A 15664-nucleotide genomic window follows, 5' to 3' on the forward strand; every position below is an offset into this window, starting at 1 on the left:
GGCCCATGTGAGAGGAAGCTCTTGAGGCTTTCCCGTGGAACCCCACAGAGCACTGTTCGAGAACCACTGGACCAGACAATTTATAGGGTTTCTACTGCTGACGGTCTCTGGCAACTGATTAATGAGCATCTGTGGAATGAAGGATTTGAGATCCCTACTTTTCCCGATGTATCTCTCCCTACGATCACCCCCAAATTTAGATCCTAATTTGGGTTCCCTGCCTAGTGGCGGCCCTGGCCTAGGGCTCAAAATTCATGAGCTGAGACATAAAGGATCTAGCACTCTCCTTCATTCTTTGTAAAGATAGCAGGAGAAACACATATTCTGGAAAGATGGTGTTAGGGCTTCAGGGTTTACTTAAATGTGATGTTTGCTATAGACCCATTCATCAGAAAGAGTCTGAGAAATCTCCCTGGGCTGTTTCTGGTGAGCCTCAATTATGGTTTTTGTTCCTAAGGAAAAGGTATCCTTCTCTGTGACCCAATGGCTAGGACCAGCAGGGCTGTGAGGAAGGACAAACATGCCACGGCTGGCGAAGGGCAGACTGCCCAGGACAGAGGGCACAGCAACGGAAGGGGAGGCCTGAGCCAGCTATCTCAGGGCTCAGGGCTGAGGGAACAGCTGGGTGGGAGTGGAGGGCAGTGTTCTGTCACTGTGTATACAGGGGACATTCACTGATCAGTGGGAAACACCAAGGTGAGGGGCAAAGCACCTACCTCGAGTAGAATTAATCTGCCTGTTCTGCCATTTGTCAAGCAACACCTGGAAGTATGAAAACAGGAGCCAGGCAAGCAGGCGATGGGAGTTTCTCAGGCTGGGGACCAGGATGATGTGCGGTGAGGGCAAGGGGGCAAGGGGCCCAGAAAGTCCAGGTGTCAATAAAAACCCACCTGAAAGGGCTGCATGGGGTGTCAGGGCCGGGTGGGAAGCAAGTGAGGCCTGAGGGATCGAGGAGGGGACAGAGGAGAGCACAGAGGGCACAAAGGGACAAAGGGACAAGTTCAAACAGACGATGAGGTCAGAGGAGCCCAGGGCTCAAGTCAGAAAGCCTGGAATCTTATTTCTCTCCCTGACTTGACTGCATTTCAGTCCTCTGGGACCTGTGGGGGTGTTTAATTTCTTTGAGCTTCCTTTTCTCAACTGAAAGTGTGACGATGTTCTCTCAGGAGGCTGTTGTAGACTTAGTGAAATAATGCCTGTGGAAGTGTCTACAAGAGCATCCGGAACAGAGAAGCTTCTCGTACACTCAGTGCCTTGACTTCCTCAGTGGGATCTAGTTCAGTGACTTCCATGTTTTAGATTTTACATTTAAAACAAAAACAAAAAAACAACCTCTATTGGGGTGTCTGGGTGGCTCAGTCAGTTAAATGCCTGACTCTTAAAAAAAAAAAAAAGGCCAACTCTTAGTTTCGGCTCAGGTCATGATCTCAGGGTCACAGGATGGAGCCCTGAGTCAGGCTCGCCTCCGAGACGAGTGGCTTGAGATTCTCTCCTTTTCCCTCTGCCCCTCCCTCCATGTGCACACTCTCTCTAAAATAAATACATACATACATACATAAATAAAAATAATAAAAACTATTTGCTTTAAGAGCCACATTAAGGAAAAAAAGAAAGTCTTTGGGATTTATTTCTTGATCATTTTGCCTACATATTGGCAAAGATTCTCTCTGGGACCAAACTCCCAGCCAGCTCCCCCGAGCCCTTCCTCCCCTAGGCCTCAACCTTGGCCTGTAAAGACTTAAACACCGATGGTTTCTAACCGTTCAAGGCTGCATCCCTAGGTGACCCAATCCCCCTTAAAATGCTTGCCTGAGAAAACCCGAAGCTGCCCAAAGAACTGACGGTTTGTTTTAGTGACACGTGAAGACAGGGCCCCTGTGTCCCAGCCCCTGGGGGGGAGCAGCCCAACTTGGAAAAATGCCAGTTAGCCAACCAGATAGGTGTCTCGTGGACCAACACACCCTTCCTGATTGTTGTAATTTTTCACTCCCCTGACTACTGAGCCCTGCTTACATCCTCCCTACCCTCTCATTCTCCCTTTAAAACGCCAGTCCCCTCTGCACAAATCAAAATGGAGCCCACCTCTATCGCCTACAGTCAGTAGTTACTGAATAAAATCTGTTTTTACAGCTTTAATGTCCAGCTGTGTTTATCTTTGACAATACAGACATATGCTACATGTATATTTTTCAAAACTTGAAACTGTATGGGAATAATCTTTGGCTAGTTCTCTCTCTTTTTTTTTTTCAGTACTAATTATATCTAGCGAGTAATTCTACATGCTCTCACATATCTGATCTGTACTTGAATCCCAGAAGTCACTTTGTTTATAAATATTCTAAGATACAGATCTTATCATATTAGATATATGGGTTAACTGAAGTGGATGATAAAAAATTTGTTTAAGGATAACATTCTCCACTGCATTTCGGAGTTGGCTGGGTTATTAAATCATAAACAGAAATATCTTAATATAAAATAAACAGCCTAGAGATATTTATAAAATTAACTAAAAAATCTTAGAAATTCCTCGTGTGTACAGCTTTTAATTTTCTTCCCAAAGCAGTACTATATTACAGACAATTAATCACATAAAGGGAACAAAGTAGAAACCAGAAGCATTTCTAGTTTCTAGAACTTTCTCTGTATGCACTCTTTAGAGCAGTTTTGAGGTAGATAGGACCTTTATTCCAGTTATATATTCTGTTTCCTTTTATAATCTCCTAAATCCAGTGGTTGAGTAAAGCATTTTTAAAACCTGTGGGTTACAACCCAAGAGTGGGAAATGAAATCAGTTTAGAAGGTAGTGACTAGAATTAAAAAAAAAAAAATGAACTAGAATAAGATGGAACAGGATAGAACACACCAGACTGCATGAGTAGCCTTGGCAGTATGGTCTCAAATGCCTTTGCTTCAGTTAAACTAATGTGTAGGTATATGTGTGTATTGGATAATGATGTATTCTCACTGTTGACTGAAGACAACACATTTGAAGAAACACTCCCCAGTGCGATGACAGGCCCGCGCGTCCAGTACACCAGCACTCTGCGGGCTGACCGGCCTCTGCTCGGTGACTCAGGTCAGTTAATGTTTAGAAGCATCTTGCTCTGTCCAGCACAGTCCCGGTGCGGACATCGGGTCACCAGGGCGCTTGTGTTCTCTGGTGTTAGATGAGTGAGTGAGGTCCCACCCACGCCAAGGAAAACCCAAGCCGCACGCGCCGAGTTCTGGCGCAAAGGAATGGCGCTGTAGAGGACCATCTCGCTCAAGTTTCCTAGTCTAAGTACAGCCTTGAGTAACTTGTAGGAGTATGATGTCAGCACAGATACAACAAAAAGAACAAAACACTGCGGAGGGCACTTCAGAATGTATCCCTCATGCGTCTCCTGTTGGTTTCTGGAAGGGACCATATTGATCTAATAAACAAGACCACAAATGCTCAATGGGTCACAGATGTGCAGTGCTCAGAGCTGTCCCAGTGACCATTTCCTAAGCTGCTCTGCACGACGAGAAAGGTTTGGAAATCCATGTCCTTTTTGCCCATTAGTTACAAAACTGTTGTCCTCTCCTCACTGCTAAATGACAAGCATGACAGTAAGTTTTCATTCCTAAGAGCATGTGTGTACGCCAGTTTTGATGTGACCGATGTAAAATGGCTCATGCCAAGAGCCTGGGCAACCATACAGAGCAAAGCTCTTTAGAAGAGGTAGCAGATCTCTACCTGGCACACAGAGGGTGCTCAATAAATGTCAGATCAGTGACTGAATGCATTAAGTCTCAAGCTTGCAATATGACTCATGAATAAATCTATTAAAAAAGACAGTGTTACTGCTATCAAAGTTGACGGCTGATGCAAATGGAAAATGCAAAAGAAATATTACTTGATTTTGAATTTATCAGGGTTAGATTAACCGTCATTAAGACTAGCAGTAAATACTGGTCAGGAGTTGTTTTTTACTGGTTTTTGAGGCTTATTCTAATACTCCATCATTTTAATCTCTAATAAACCAAAGTAAATGATGGTGATCTGAAGCCCTTAAAAGAATGGCAGCCATACACTCTAGCAACGTATGTGTCCTTCACAGACTAGTTCCCAAATAACAAGATACGCCGGATCTGAAAGCATTGTGAAGGGGGCTGATTTATGAGGTATGTTCGTAATTATGCAAGTTTTAGAGAGAAGCTATGTTCAGAAGTTTCACTAACTTCGCGCCTAGTAAACAGCATGCTTAATACAGAAGTAGTAGATAAGGCAGAGCTTGTGAAGGGGTCTTTAACTGTATTTCCCACAGCACTTCTTTTAGGATAGTGGGGCCAATCCATTTTTAATGGTTTGCTGACAACAATGGTGCCAGCTCAGACGCAGCTGGGGTCACACTTGCTCAAGGATCTCAGGTCACCTACGAGCCGGTCACCTAACCTGACCATGGGCCATGCGCCAGTCCTTACATATGAAGGTTTCGGAGCGGAGGGCTTATGCTAAGAAAGACACTATCCCATAAGTACTTCTATTGTTGGGAAGAGAACTTCAGAAGTTCAGGATAGGAAAGAGTCTGTAACAAGTAGCACTTCAATCATTAAAAGAAATGTGCTTAAAAAGAAACTTGGAAGCGACAGAAGCAGAACTGTTAATAATAACTTTATAGCTTTCAGGCCCTGAAACAGAGGACTGGAAATATGTATGGAATTCCAGGAGAGGAAGAAGCAGAATTAGCCTACATTTCTTCACCTTACAAAACTCCAGTCTGTACATTTCCTGAGTCTCAGTTACTTTTACTTTCCAAAATAATAAGCTCACAGAACAACTTAAACATTTATGAATTCTTACCATGAGTTAAAGCTATACTTTTTTCCCTTAACCGCTAGAGAATATTCCTTTGTTTCATCTGCTTAAAACAATTGCTGGAGTGGAAATTCTATGGAAAGCAGCTGAATGTTCTTACTCAGCTTGAGTCATGCCTGTCCTACCTGCCACAAACTATAATGTCGGTGATGTCTCTGAGACCAGAATTTGAAACCTGCCCACGTAATTATGTTAGAAATCTTGACAATGGCTTGCTTTTACTGCAGGACAAAAATTTGTCTTCTGGGGTTCTCTGACCACTCACCTTTGATCTGGAGTAATTTACTGGACTCTTTCCTTAGGAGTTTATGCAGATGTCCATACACCTTTAGAGACAGTACGAATGGACAAGCTAATTTCCCTTAGCTAAGTTCTCTTTCTGTGTGCTTCTCCTTCTACAAATAAGCACACAGTTCAACTCCATGACTCTAAGCCATTCAATTTTTTTAAAACTTCCCTAAATTATTCAATGCATTTGACTTGCAGATGTACCACTGCTTTATATAAACACTTTGCTTTGAAACAAGGCTCTAGAAGGAATGCAATCAGCTCCGTTCCAGTTGTATGTACACGAGAAGCTGTTTGAACAGTGTCACCCCAAACAGCTTTGGGTGGCTTCATTTTAAGACTGTGCATTACTAAATGTGCGTGCAAACTAGACTCTACAAGGTGAAAAGTAAACCTCGCTCACCCTCACGTTGCAAAGCCTTTTTAGGTTAATTTGCATAACTGGGCATCCACCTTTCTGTATTTGGATTGAAATCCTGTTTGATGGCATTGCTACTGCAAATCCAGCAAATTTCATTCTGTTTAACATTAGGCTCGAAAGGAGCACACCAACAGACAAACACACAATGAAAACATGCAGTGGCACTGTGCTTAATGCATGGGTATAAATGCGCACACAGAAGAGGGCAAGCACATCACTTAATTTAATGCGGGCACAGGTCTGTACCAAGAGTCTGAAACATTGTGAACAAGCCTTAAGCAAAGGAGGAAATGTAGAGGGGTAACAGAGCTGAGAAACATGAGCAGGAAATGGGCAAGATGACTCATCTATACTTGAACGTCTGACCTGTCAGTTGGTCGTCGCCTGCGGCAGGGGCGATGCGAATGTAAGGTGTTGTAAGCTGAGTCACGATTATCGCAGCTATGGCAAAGGAAGATTCCCAGGTCAGCATGCATGAGGGAAGAAAAAGCCAGACTGAAGCTAGGCTAGCAAGGAGAATCTCGATCAGTATATCACATCGTCTCAACTTTGTTCCAACAACAACAACAAAAAGAGAAGAAAAGAAAAAAGAAAAAAAAAAACCATAGCAAAGTGTTGAATTTTCAGAATTCTTTTCCTTTAAACAGGTTTTCGTCAGGCAGTTAGATTTCTAACTATGTCACAGTTGTGAGCTTTGGCTGAGACTTTGGGTAGATCAACCAAAGGGGGGAAAAAAAAGTAAAAACAAAACGTAAGCCCTAAATAAGGCTCTAGACTGAAAAGTGTTTCTAGCTGCTATTGAGCATAGTGTCTAAATGATTCGTTGCTAATGCTGATGATCCCAACTTTAGGTTTTTAAAATTTATTAGATTACTTAAAATTCTGCGGCTGAAGTCACAATATTTTCTCTTCATGCTAAAATCACCTCTGTGGAGCATATTATCTTCCACTAAAAACATTTTTTAGGTAGTGAAATTTCTCTGATAACTAAATTTCGTGTAGAACATTTCTATTTAGGAACCTTATTTTGTCATATTAAGGGACTGAACAAAATGCATCTCAAAGCATCGGTTAAAGAAAGGAAAATGAGAAATCGCCTTTGCTATCGTTGTCATGGTCCACGTGTGACCCAAGACAAGATTAAGATTCTTGAAGCGGACCAGTCGGGTTTCTTGGTTTGCCTGCACAGTTCAGCAGTTGTGTTTAAATGGTTAACATTCATGACACACAGATATTGGGGGAGGGTGGTAGAAAATTAAAACGTTAGTTCTAACATGATACAGCTGGAAAATGATGCAAAGAAAAAATATTGGAAAATTAAGGACAGGCTTACATGAAAGATTACTAATTTACATGAAACAGCCTGGGTGCTATTAGAAATGTGGCAGCGAGTAAGGAAAATAGATCATCTACCATCTGCAGACAATTAAACCCAAAACTGGTGCTGCATCGTATTTTGAAATATCCCTCTGCATCATTCAAACGGTGCTGCTCCTTAAAACCAGACAACTGTAGCGACTGGGCTCAAAAGTGGGATAATTATCTTTCACACATTGCTAATGAAAACTTTCTAGTCTTGCTAGGTGAGATGAATAAACTACCAGTTGGGTCAGAAGATGGAGGCCTCCCGAGGTACTACAGAGATAATTTTCTCGATAGGATACAGTATGCAATTTTGCATACTGATATAATCAACTGTAAACAGTAAAATGTGATTTCTAAGACTTGTTACAAAATTGGTACCAAGTGTAAACATATAACATTTGTTTGGTCATAGACTATTGTTCAACCAAAATTCTTGTGTGGTTTTTCTATTACTTCCGAGAAAATGTGACCTACTCTGCTTTCGAGAACAATTATGTTGTCTTATCAAAAACAGAGCACCTACCCAATACTGAAAAAGATAAACAATATGAACAGAAAGTTACTTGAAAATGGTTATGTTGGACAACCGTGTATTCACAACTAAAGGAAAGGCAAATTGCAATCGGAGGCTTAAAACCCCCATGGAAAAGGTACATTATAGATACCATGAGGGATTTTTATATGATCTCTATGTTCTGCCTTCTAAAGCATTCATTTGTGACTATTATTTTTAGTTACGAGGGAAAAAACTTGATTCTGTTACAAATTACCTTAAAAGGGGAGTCAGCCGGCCCACGGCCTGCAAATAAAGTCTTACTGGAACACAGTCAGACTTAATTGCTTACACACCACCCAAGGCCGCTCTTGCACAGCAACGGGAGAGCTGAGACCATATGGCCCACAGAGCCTAACATATTTACCATCTGACCTTTGCCTAAGAATTTGCTGCCCCCTGTCTTAAAATACCAATAAAAATGCATTATAAAACAGAATACTGCTAAATTCGGTAAGGTAGAGTCGGAAATCCCAATCCTTTGCTTTGAAGACAGTATCTGATAGTAGCTGATAAATTTAGGATCTCTTTTAGGTCCAAAGGTCTGAATGGAAAAGCAAAAAGTGGATCAGGCTTCCAAAGTCCCATTTCAGTTGCATGTGGTGGGCTCTTCTGGAATGTGAGGAACCCGTATTTACCAAACTCTTTTGCATGACTTTTGTGTTCCTTGGAAAATGAGTTTGGATCAAATAATTCGGGAAACGTAGGGTTGGACAAAGTTAAACAGATTTTCTTTTCCTTAGTAACTTCTCAGGAGCCTGGATGTACTCATGACATTCATTGGGAAGACTATTTCAGGTCAGTAAAAGAAAATATTTTCTCTACAAAATGCTGAATGATCTATCTATATTTCTATTTCCAAATCCACAGCTAAATGATAGCAGATTAGCATAGATGAGTGGTCTTACTATATAATTTGTTTTCTCCTGTACTGAATATGAATAATTAAAAGGAATCTTAATCAGCTTTGCGTGTCAACAGACATTCTTTTCAGCTCTTTTATCGGTGTGTTTTCATTCTGCAGCACTGTGGCCTAGAAACTATGGTATTTCTTTGAACAAAACAGTGAACAGGAAAACAATCTAGAGAAACTTCTTCTCAAAGAGCCTAGTGATTAAAAAAAGAAACATTCAAATTTCTGAATCTAGTTAGAAATTGTATCAGGACAATGCAAATCCTTCAAAGTTTTCTGAAGGTCTTCCAGCAAAGCATACGCACATTGCAGTACAAACGTTAAGTTAAATAAAATACCGAGCTTAAAAACAGTGAAGCATTTTTTGCACAAAAAAATTCACCTTAAAATATGACACTAGAATAATGGTTTGTTTTCTTTTTGTTTAAGACTTATAGTCTGAGTCCTATAATGCTTTTGGAAAGAATTTAGCATGTGTTCTCATGAAGTTTTTGTTTAAAGTTCTAGTTACACTGCTGTTAGCCAAATCATAGCAAAGAAAGGAATAAGCACACACATTTGCCTCTAGCCTCCACACACTAAAAACAAAGACACAAACAAAAAACACCCAAAACTTTTATGAACACAAAATCCTTAAAAATTTAAAAGTGATATATTTACATACTAGGAAGTCTCATATATTATACTACGCCTAACATTTAGTAGGTGCTCACAGACATCTTAAAATAAGTGTAAAGCAAGAAAGCCTCAAAACGGCTATACTGTCAAGGAGAAAGACAGCTGGTATCATGTTATGGAAAATACTATTTTATGGAAGATTGATGCTAGTATATAGTTTAAATTATTATATCAATTAGAATGGATATACCTCATTTAATATGAGAAGTCTAATTTACCTACAAGACAGATTTTGATTTTTAAGTGTATCCTGTCCATTTAGAATTGATAATCAACAAAGCCATCCAGGACTAGCATAAAAAGAGTTTCAACCCTACCACTGACCACGAGGCAGCTACAAGGTATGCAAAAGTCAAAGAAAATACATACGCTAAGTGCTAAGACACAGTTGGACCAAAGTGGTCTTGAAAAGAATCCAACTATAAAAATGTGAATGTGATTAAAAATCAAAATAAAACTAAGAGAATCTAAGAATAGCTAAAAGCTATTCTATTAGCTCCACCATACAAATTGAGGGTGACATCCAAACATCATGCATGTGCTATTATTGTATGGTGTCTTTATCTTTTAACTCAAGAGATAGAATATTCTGTGATGAGTCTGCCTATAGCTAACAACAAAAAAATACAGTTACATATACCTATGAGGAATCCGGATATAAAAATTAAAGGGTACTAGGATATATAGGCAATCCCCCACATGTGCGGTGATAGGTAAGAACACACCTTAGGGCTTTTTCCCATGTCTAATTTTTATGAGGCTTTCTATTTGAGATGGTTAGTGTCAAAATATACCTGTGGAATATGATTAAAATAATCACAACATTAAATGTATAAATAGTATGAAATATATCCTTAAGAGACATACCCATACTTGAAATTACAAACTAGCTTCCTGTGAAAACAAATCCACCTCCATACTTCCTCTATAAAGATACTTGTCAACAGTTGTTTCATGAGAACATCGACATCTTTGTAAATTCAAAATGCTGCTTAGGAAAGTGGTTTAGTGCCTGGAAATTCAATTAATCCACCACACTGTCAGCCGTATGTGGCAAAAACACAGAAAGTTTGAACTCTTTTAAATTTCAAGCATCTTTACTGCAGGGTACCAACAGAGTTATTAGAACTGCCTATTTCTCTGTTTTGACTAAGTAGTCAAGATGGAATGGCTTCCTGCACTGCTGAAAGAATTTTTAGCATGAATAAAGAAAAATGATCTGACTGTAGCGGGGGTGAAACTTTAGAGTGTGCCGTAAAGGAAGTTCACTGAACCTGTACGTGTAGAACATAGTCAAATAAACTAGTACGGGACAGTGCAGTTTCACCTGCAAGGAGATATTCTCCGAGGCGTCCTCCTGCATTACGCTTTCATGAATAGACATGACAATGTTACGTAATGACTATTAACATCCGTTCCCTTCTTTCCCCAAAAGAGTTGATTTGGATAGAGTCTGTTGCTAGATAAATGTTTGCAAACGACTCCGAAAATATGAGTGGGGAATATTTAGTCAATCAGGTCATCTGATTGCCTAATCATCCTTGGGTGAATTGAAAAACAAATCACAATATTGATTAAATCTAGCTGATGGAAGAAAATGATCCAAATCACCCTCTAATTCAATCTATTGTGAAAACGGCCAACGTCAGATTTCCGTATCTACAAGCGTGTTACTTATATGATTATTTAGCTATGTAGCCAAACATGATGACAGATATTTCACTGTTTTCAGAGTAAACTGGGCAGGGCCTCAATTTTAATAAAGGGGAAGAGCAGACACTTGTACAATGCAGCACTATAATTGTATATATTAGAGGTTCTGCTGGGCAAAGAGCCGTGAAACATAGTGAAACACTGGATTGGAGTCCAAGAGCTTGGAATTAAGCCTTGACCCACAGATTATCAGCTGAGGGATCTTGGTCAGTCAAGTCATCTCTAAAAATACACATTTTCTTCATTTAAAAAATAAAAATAGCAATACCTGCCTCCTTTCTCACAGTAATGTTGAAGAACTAGATAATGCATGTATGAAAGGGCTTTCAAATCTTTCAGCTATGATGTTCAATGTAAGGCATTATAAATTAGGCACTGTGGATCTGGATTTACTCTTTCAGACCCCAAGGGGAAGGAGAATTTAATCTAGCAGTTGGAGCATGGGTGGTGGTCTGGAGGTCTCAGGACATCACTACCTCATTCAAGGGCTTCATAATACTGCAATAATTAATAGCAAACAGCATATTGCAGTTTATAAAATACAACCACTAACTGTAATTTCATTTATTATTAATTTATTCCAAAAAATAAAGGCCCTTAATCAGGTACAATGTGATATGAAAAACCGAGTGTTTCAAAATCAATATAAACAGATTGTTGGAAACAGAACTATGAGCCCATGAGGACAACAAAATACAAATGACCTGAGCACCTGACACAGTGCTTGGCACATACCATGAAACTAAGAAATATTTGTCGCGCTAACCGAATAAAAAGGTCATATATTTTCATGAAATAAGAATTCAATGAGAAGCTTGAAAATGCAGATGGATGTCCATGACATACCAAACTATGCTCCCTGACAGGGAAACAACAAAAACAAGATGTTTTTATCCAACAAAACTCAACTGATTGCCTATGACCCGATTACACCTAGTGCCCCAGACCCAACGGTGCCTTCAAGCCGTCATTTCTCAATTACACCACACAGAACTTCACCGTGCTCTAGGGTCACTCAGATGGTCTGAAAGGGCATGTTCAACCACAAGTGTTAATTTATAATGCCTCACTTCAATGCAGGACTTTACTTTTCTCATACACTTCCCATATGCTGGTTAAAACCACACTGCAAGGTTGAGAAGATGACTTTACAGCTCGTGCCCACACACAACTGTACCTTTTTTAGGAGGTGATGTGTGGCGAGCTTATGGTGGTTTGCCCCAGTCATGTCTACATCTGGTCCTGGATCACATTTTCTCAGAATTTTAACCAGGTCTGGGAGACAGAAGTTCCACTAACATCACGCAGTTACTGGGTTCAATAGACCCGTCGTCAGTGAAAAGAAGGTCATGCTCTCCACTCGGGAGAGCTCTTACCCCTAGGTATTGCTTAAAAACAGCAGGCAATATTTTACTACTTTGCATATGAAGATTCATTAGTCATGGTCCTCCTATGGTTTAAAAAACCTGTACTAAGATCACATACACATTACTTCTATTTTAAAAAAATTTTGAAAAGGCTAACCATTGAAAACTGCTTGGAATACAATAATATGATTCCTTATTTTAAGAAGCATATCTACACGAAATAGTGAGTCAATGTTAACCGCTAAGACTCTAATATACCCACCCACACATACACACACTTTTTTCAATGAAGTTGACATTCCAAGAAGTTTTGAAATACCATCTAAATTTTTAAAGGACACGAACTGGGAGAGCATCCCACGATTTCAACCTACCTTTTGTGGCCACACGGACACAGTCTATTTTGGTTTCCTGTGTCAAATAAAGAGGGGAAAAAATCACTATTCATGTTTTATGTAAAACAAATAAAACTATCTGTCGTTCTATTTAAATGCCGATAAGGAAAGATCTCATTGTTCCGAGGGTGGTGTTAATCACACAATGATAACTTCTGGAACTCTGCTCAAATACATGTTCACAAGATGATTACTCCTTGCACCACGTTCAGATACATTTTCTAGCTCCAGAGCCGGCAGCCGTGGGCATTTCTGGAGCGGATGATGACTGAGGAGATACCCCCAAAATCTCTCTGCCTAGCGGCCCTGGCTTCTCCAGATCCCAGCTAGCTCTCTGTGCAGGGTCCTAGATTTCCCCCCTTTTCACTGGCAAAAGTCAAGTCAATGATGATCCTTAGACCCAGCTGTTAAGGAAGGTGGTTATCTGGAAAACTCCTGCTTCTTTCTAAGGAGACTTTAATATCTTACCAGAGTTCTGGGTTGGCCTGAACAGGAAAGGGGAAAAAATTCAGACGTTTTTATTTTGTTTTCATCTTATCTTTCTAAAGCTGTTTTCTCTTAGAAAAAAAAAAAGACACCTAATTTAGTCACAGCTATAGGAAGCATAAACTCTTGTGAAACCAAAGAAATGGGACAGAATATGCTGAAAAGACAGATGTTGTGTATCTCTCAAAATTTTAAATGAGCTGCATGTATGTTGTAGCTATACTATTTTCCTGTAAAATAGGAAGCTAAGCAGAATTGCTAGCCAACTTTTTGTAACAAGTAAAAACTGAAAATAAAAACCATCATGCTGACAATATATTCTTCCTACCAAAACAAATACAAATATATTCATTTCTTTCCATAAATTTCTCTAGGTGAAAATAAGTTTAGAAAGAGAAAGAAAACCCACATTTGTTCCAAATAAAAACACACAAAAGCATGCCTTTATTTCTTACTACTATCTTCTTTAATCTATGTTCACATTAATAACTCTAAATCGCCTAAGTAAATAACCATCTGTAAAACTTACCCCATTGGCTCTACTAGCGGCCTGGAAATAAATTCTGTAGCTTTTATGGGGGAGAAGGGGAGTGTTCCAGTATCCATTGTATGTTTTATTATCACCAATAGTGAAAGGCTGAGCAGCTTGGAGACTGTTCGCTGGGAATTCTGCAGCAAAGTAGTACTGTGAGTTCAGTATTGACGCATTCTGGAAGTGAATTGGCACGGGGTAGCACTTTAAGATTTCTGTTGTCTTTTTAGTTCTTCGAGGACGTTCTTCCTCAACAACTACTTGATAGACACTAGGGGGAAAAAGGAGTATTTTCAGTGATATTTTATGATAATTGGGCTGATTCCCTTTGCCTTCAATTGCATGGGGCCCACAGGATATCCAAAATAAAGAATGCACTGGATGTAGTCAATAATAAGGGCTTAGTACATAATGGATACTCACTTAACACCTGCTCAATGCGAGAGGGAAGGGGCTTGATATTCTCCCATAGAACTCTCTCACCCCAATAATACAATGTATTGAAGGAAACGAAGTTCACAAAAATTAAAAAAAGAATTGTATAACGATCTCCGCTGTTAAATGTGAGCCAGACACTAAAATAACGTTTTTCTCACGTGTAAGTGAAGACAAATTTATAGAAAATTAACTCAATTTACCTAATAAGTGAAGTTATATTAACTGTAAGTTTATTTTTAAAAGTAGGCAATGTATTATTTTCTTCAATGACATCTGTATGAATGCACGGGAAGTTTTAACAAATCACAAACACAATATGTAACGATTCATGTTTAAGTAAGGTTTAACTTCTCATATTTTCTTATATTTTTTTGCCCTTCACCATATCAGATCAATGGAAAAAGATGACACAAGGAGAGCAGAGAAGAGACTGGAATTTTAAAAGCCAAGGCCTTGGAGTTACAAGCAGTTCCTAAAGAGTAGATCGTGAACTGGGGTACTTGACTTCATATAAGATGGGGATGAGCACGCTCCGAGATAGGAGTCCCAGCACCCAGCCCCCTTCTTCCCTGCCCCCTTCCGACGTCTGAATTTCAAAGTAGCTATAGAAGAATAGGAAAAATGTTGAGGGGATGGATATCTCTATTAAGATATATATTTTACCAGAATGATGGACATTTGTGCAGTTTTGGTGGGAAAAAATGGTTTCTGATACTGAGCAAAACTAACACTTGACAGCAGCTTTCAAGAACGGAATCAGGATAGATGGATTCTGGCAGGAAACGTATCTTGTTCTCACTGTCTCAGAAAATCACTGACTCCCTGGAACAATGCTGCAATCCTAGAGTGCTTCACACGGGTCCTCGTTGATGCCCAAGAAGAGCAGGAGGGAGGTGTCGTACACCCCACCTGCCTGGGCAAGGCCTGGAGAGGACCCTCTTTGGGTCTTGCCCTTGTGAACTCTGCACGTGCCCTCAGTGAAATCACCTATTTCCGGGAGTATGACTACTTAGCACACTCCATTACAGGAATGCGACACAGCAGCTGCGGTTCAGTTTGTAATTCTATCCAAATAAAAATCAACTGTTGCAGAACATCAGGACGACTGCTCAGTAGACAGGTAGTGCAGGAGGATTACGGTACAACGATAAAGAATATTCAAGTGTGATGTAAACTTAAATAAAAACCAGAAATACTCCCTAACCTCCTACCATCAGAGACTTTCTATTGGTTATGTAAGACACCCCACCAAATCTGGTAGAATTCCCACTGCATAATGGATCTGACACGAAAGGTTGTATTTAGGAAGAATCATCCTCTATGGGGGACAAGGAACACATACAGAGGTATAGGGGACTTTAATTTCTTGCCCCCTTCTCTCCGACTTCCTAAATATATGGTTAGATGTGTTTATTTTAAAATATATCTGCAAATTCTGACACTTATCCCGTCAAGAATGGGGTTAGCCAACCTTAATGACAACATACAACCAACAGAATGTGACAGTGGGACAATGGGTAACTCTCAAGGCTTTGGTTAGAGGAAGCCATGCATCTTTAGCCTAGTTCCCCAGGCTTCAGCCAGGCTTCATTTTCTGGAAAAAAAAAAGCCAGCCACACTGTGTATGGTCCAATCCCCCTGAACCTGCCACACTGGAGAGGCCACATGCAGG

At 39.9% G+C, this 15664-nt stretch overlaps 1 protein-coding gene across 6 annotated transcripts in view; it reads right to left on the reverse strand.

Annotated features, from left to right (window-relative positions):
* Positions 1-15664, reverse strand: part of PTPRM (protein tyrosine phosphatase receptor type M) — a 784719-nt gene that overhangs the window by 238005 nt on the left and 531050 nt on the right. For 3 of the 6 annotated variants that reach the window (XM_019797918.2, XM_019797917.2, XM_034642280.1), the window contains exons 12-14: positions 13552-13825; positions 12516-12552; positions 5919-5993 (exon numbers count right to left, since the gene is read on the reverse strand). In XM_019797918.2, the coding sequence (XP_019653477.1) occupies positions 5919-5993; positions 12516-12552; positions 13552-13825 (386 nt within the window). The remainder of the gene's footprint in view (positions 1-5918; positions 5994-12515; positions 12553-13551; positions 13826-15664) is intronic. The other 3 variants (XM_019797919.2, XM_011222861.3, XM_034642281.1) reach the window with 1 other exon arrangement.

The sequence above is a fragment of the Ailuropoda melanoleuca genome, chromosome 14 (genome assembly GCF_002007445.2).
Source record: "Ailuropoda melanoleuca isolate Jingjing chromosome 14, ASM200744v2, whole genome shotgun sequence".
NCBI classification, from domain to species: domain Eukaryota; kingdom Metazoa; phylum Chordata; class Mammalia; order Carnivora; family Ursidae; genus Ailuropoda; species Ailuropoda melanoleuca.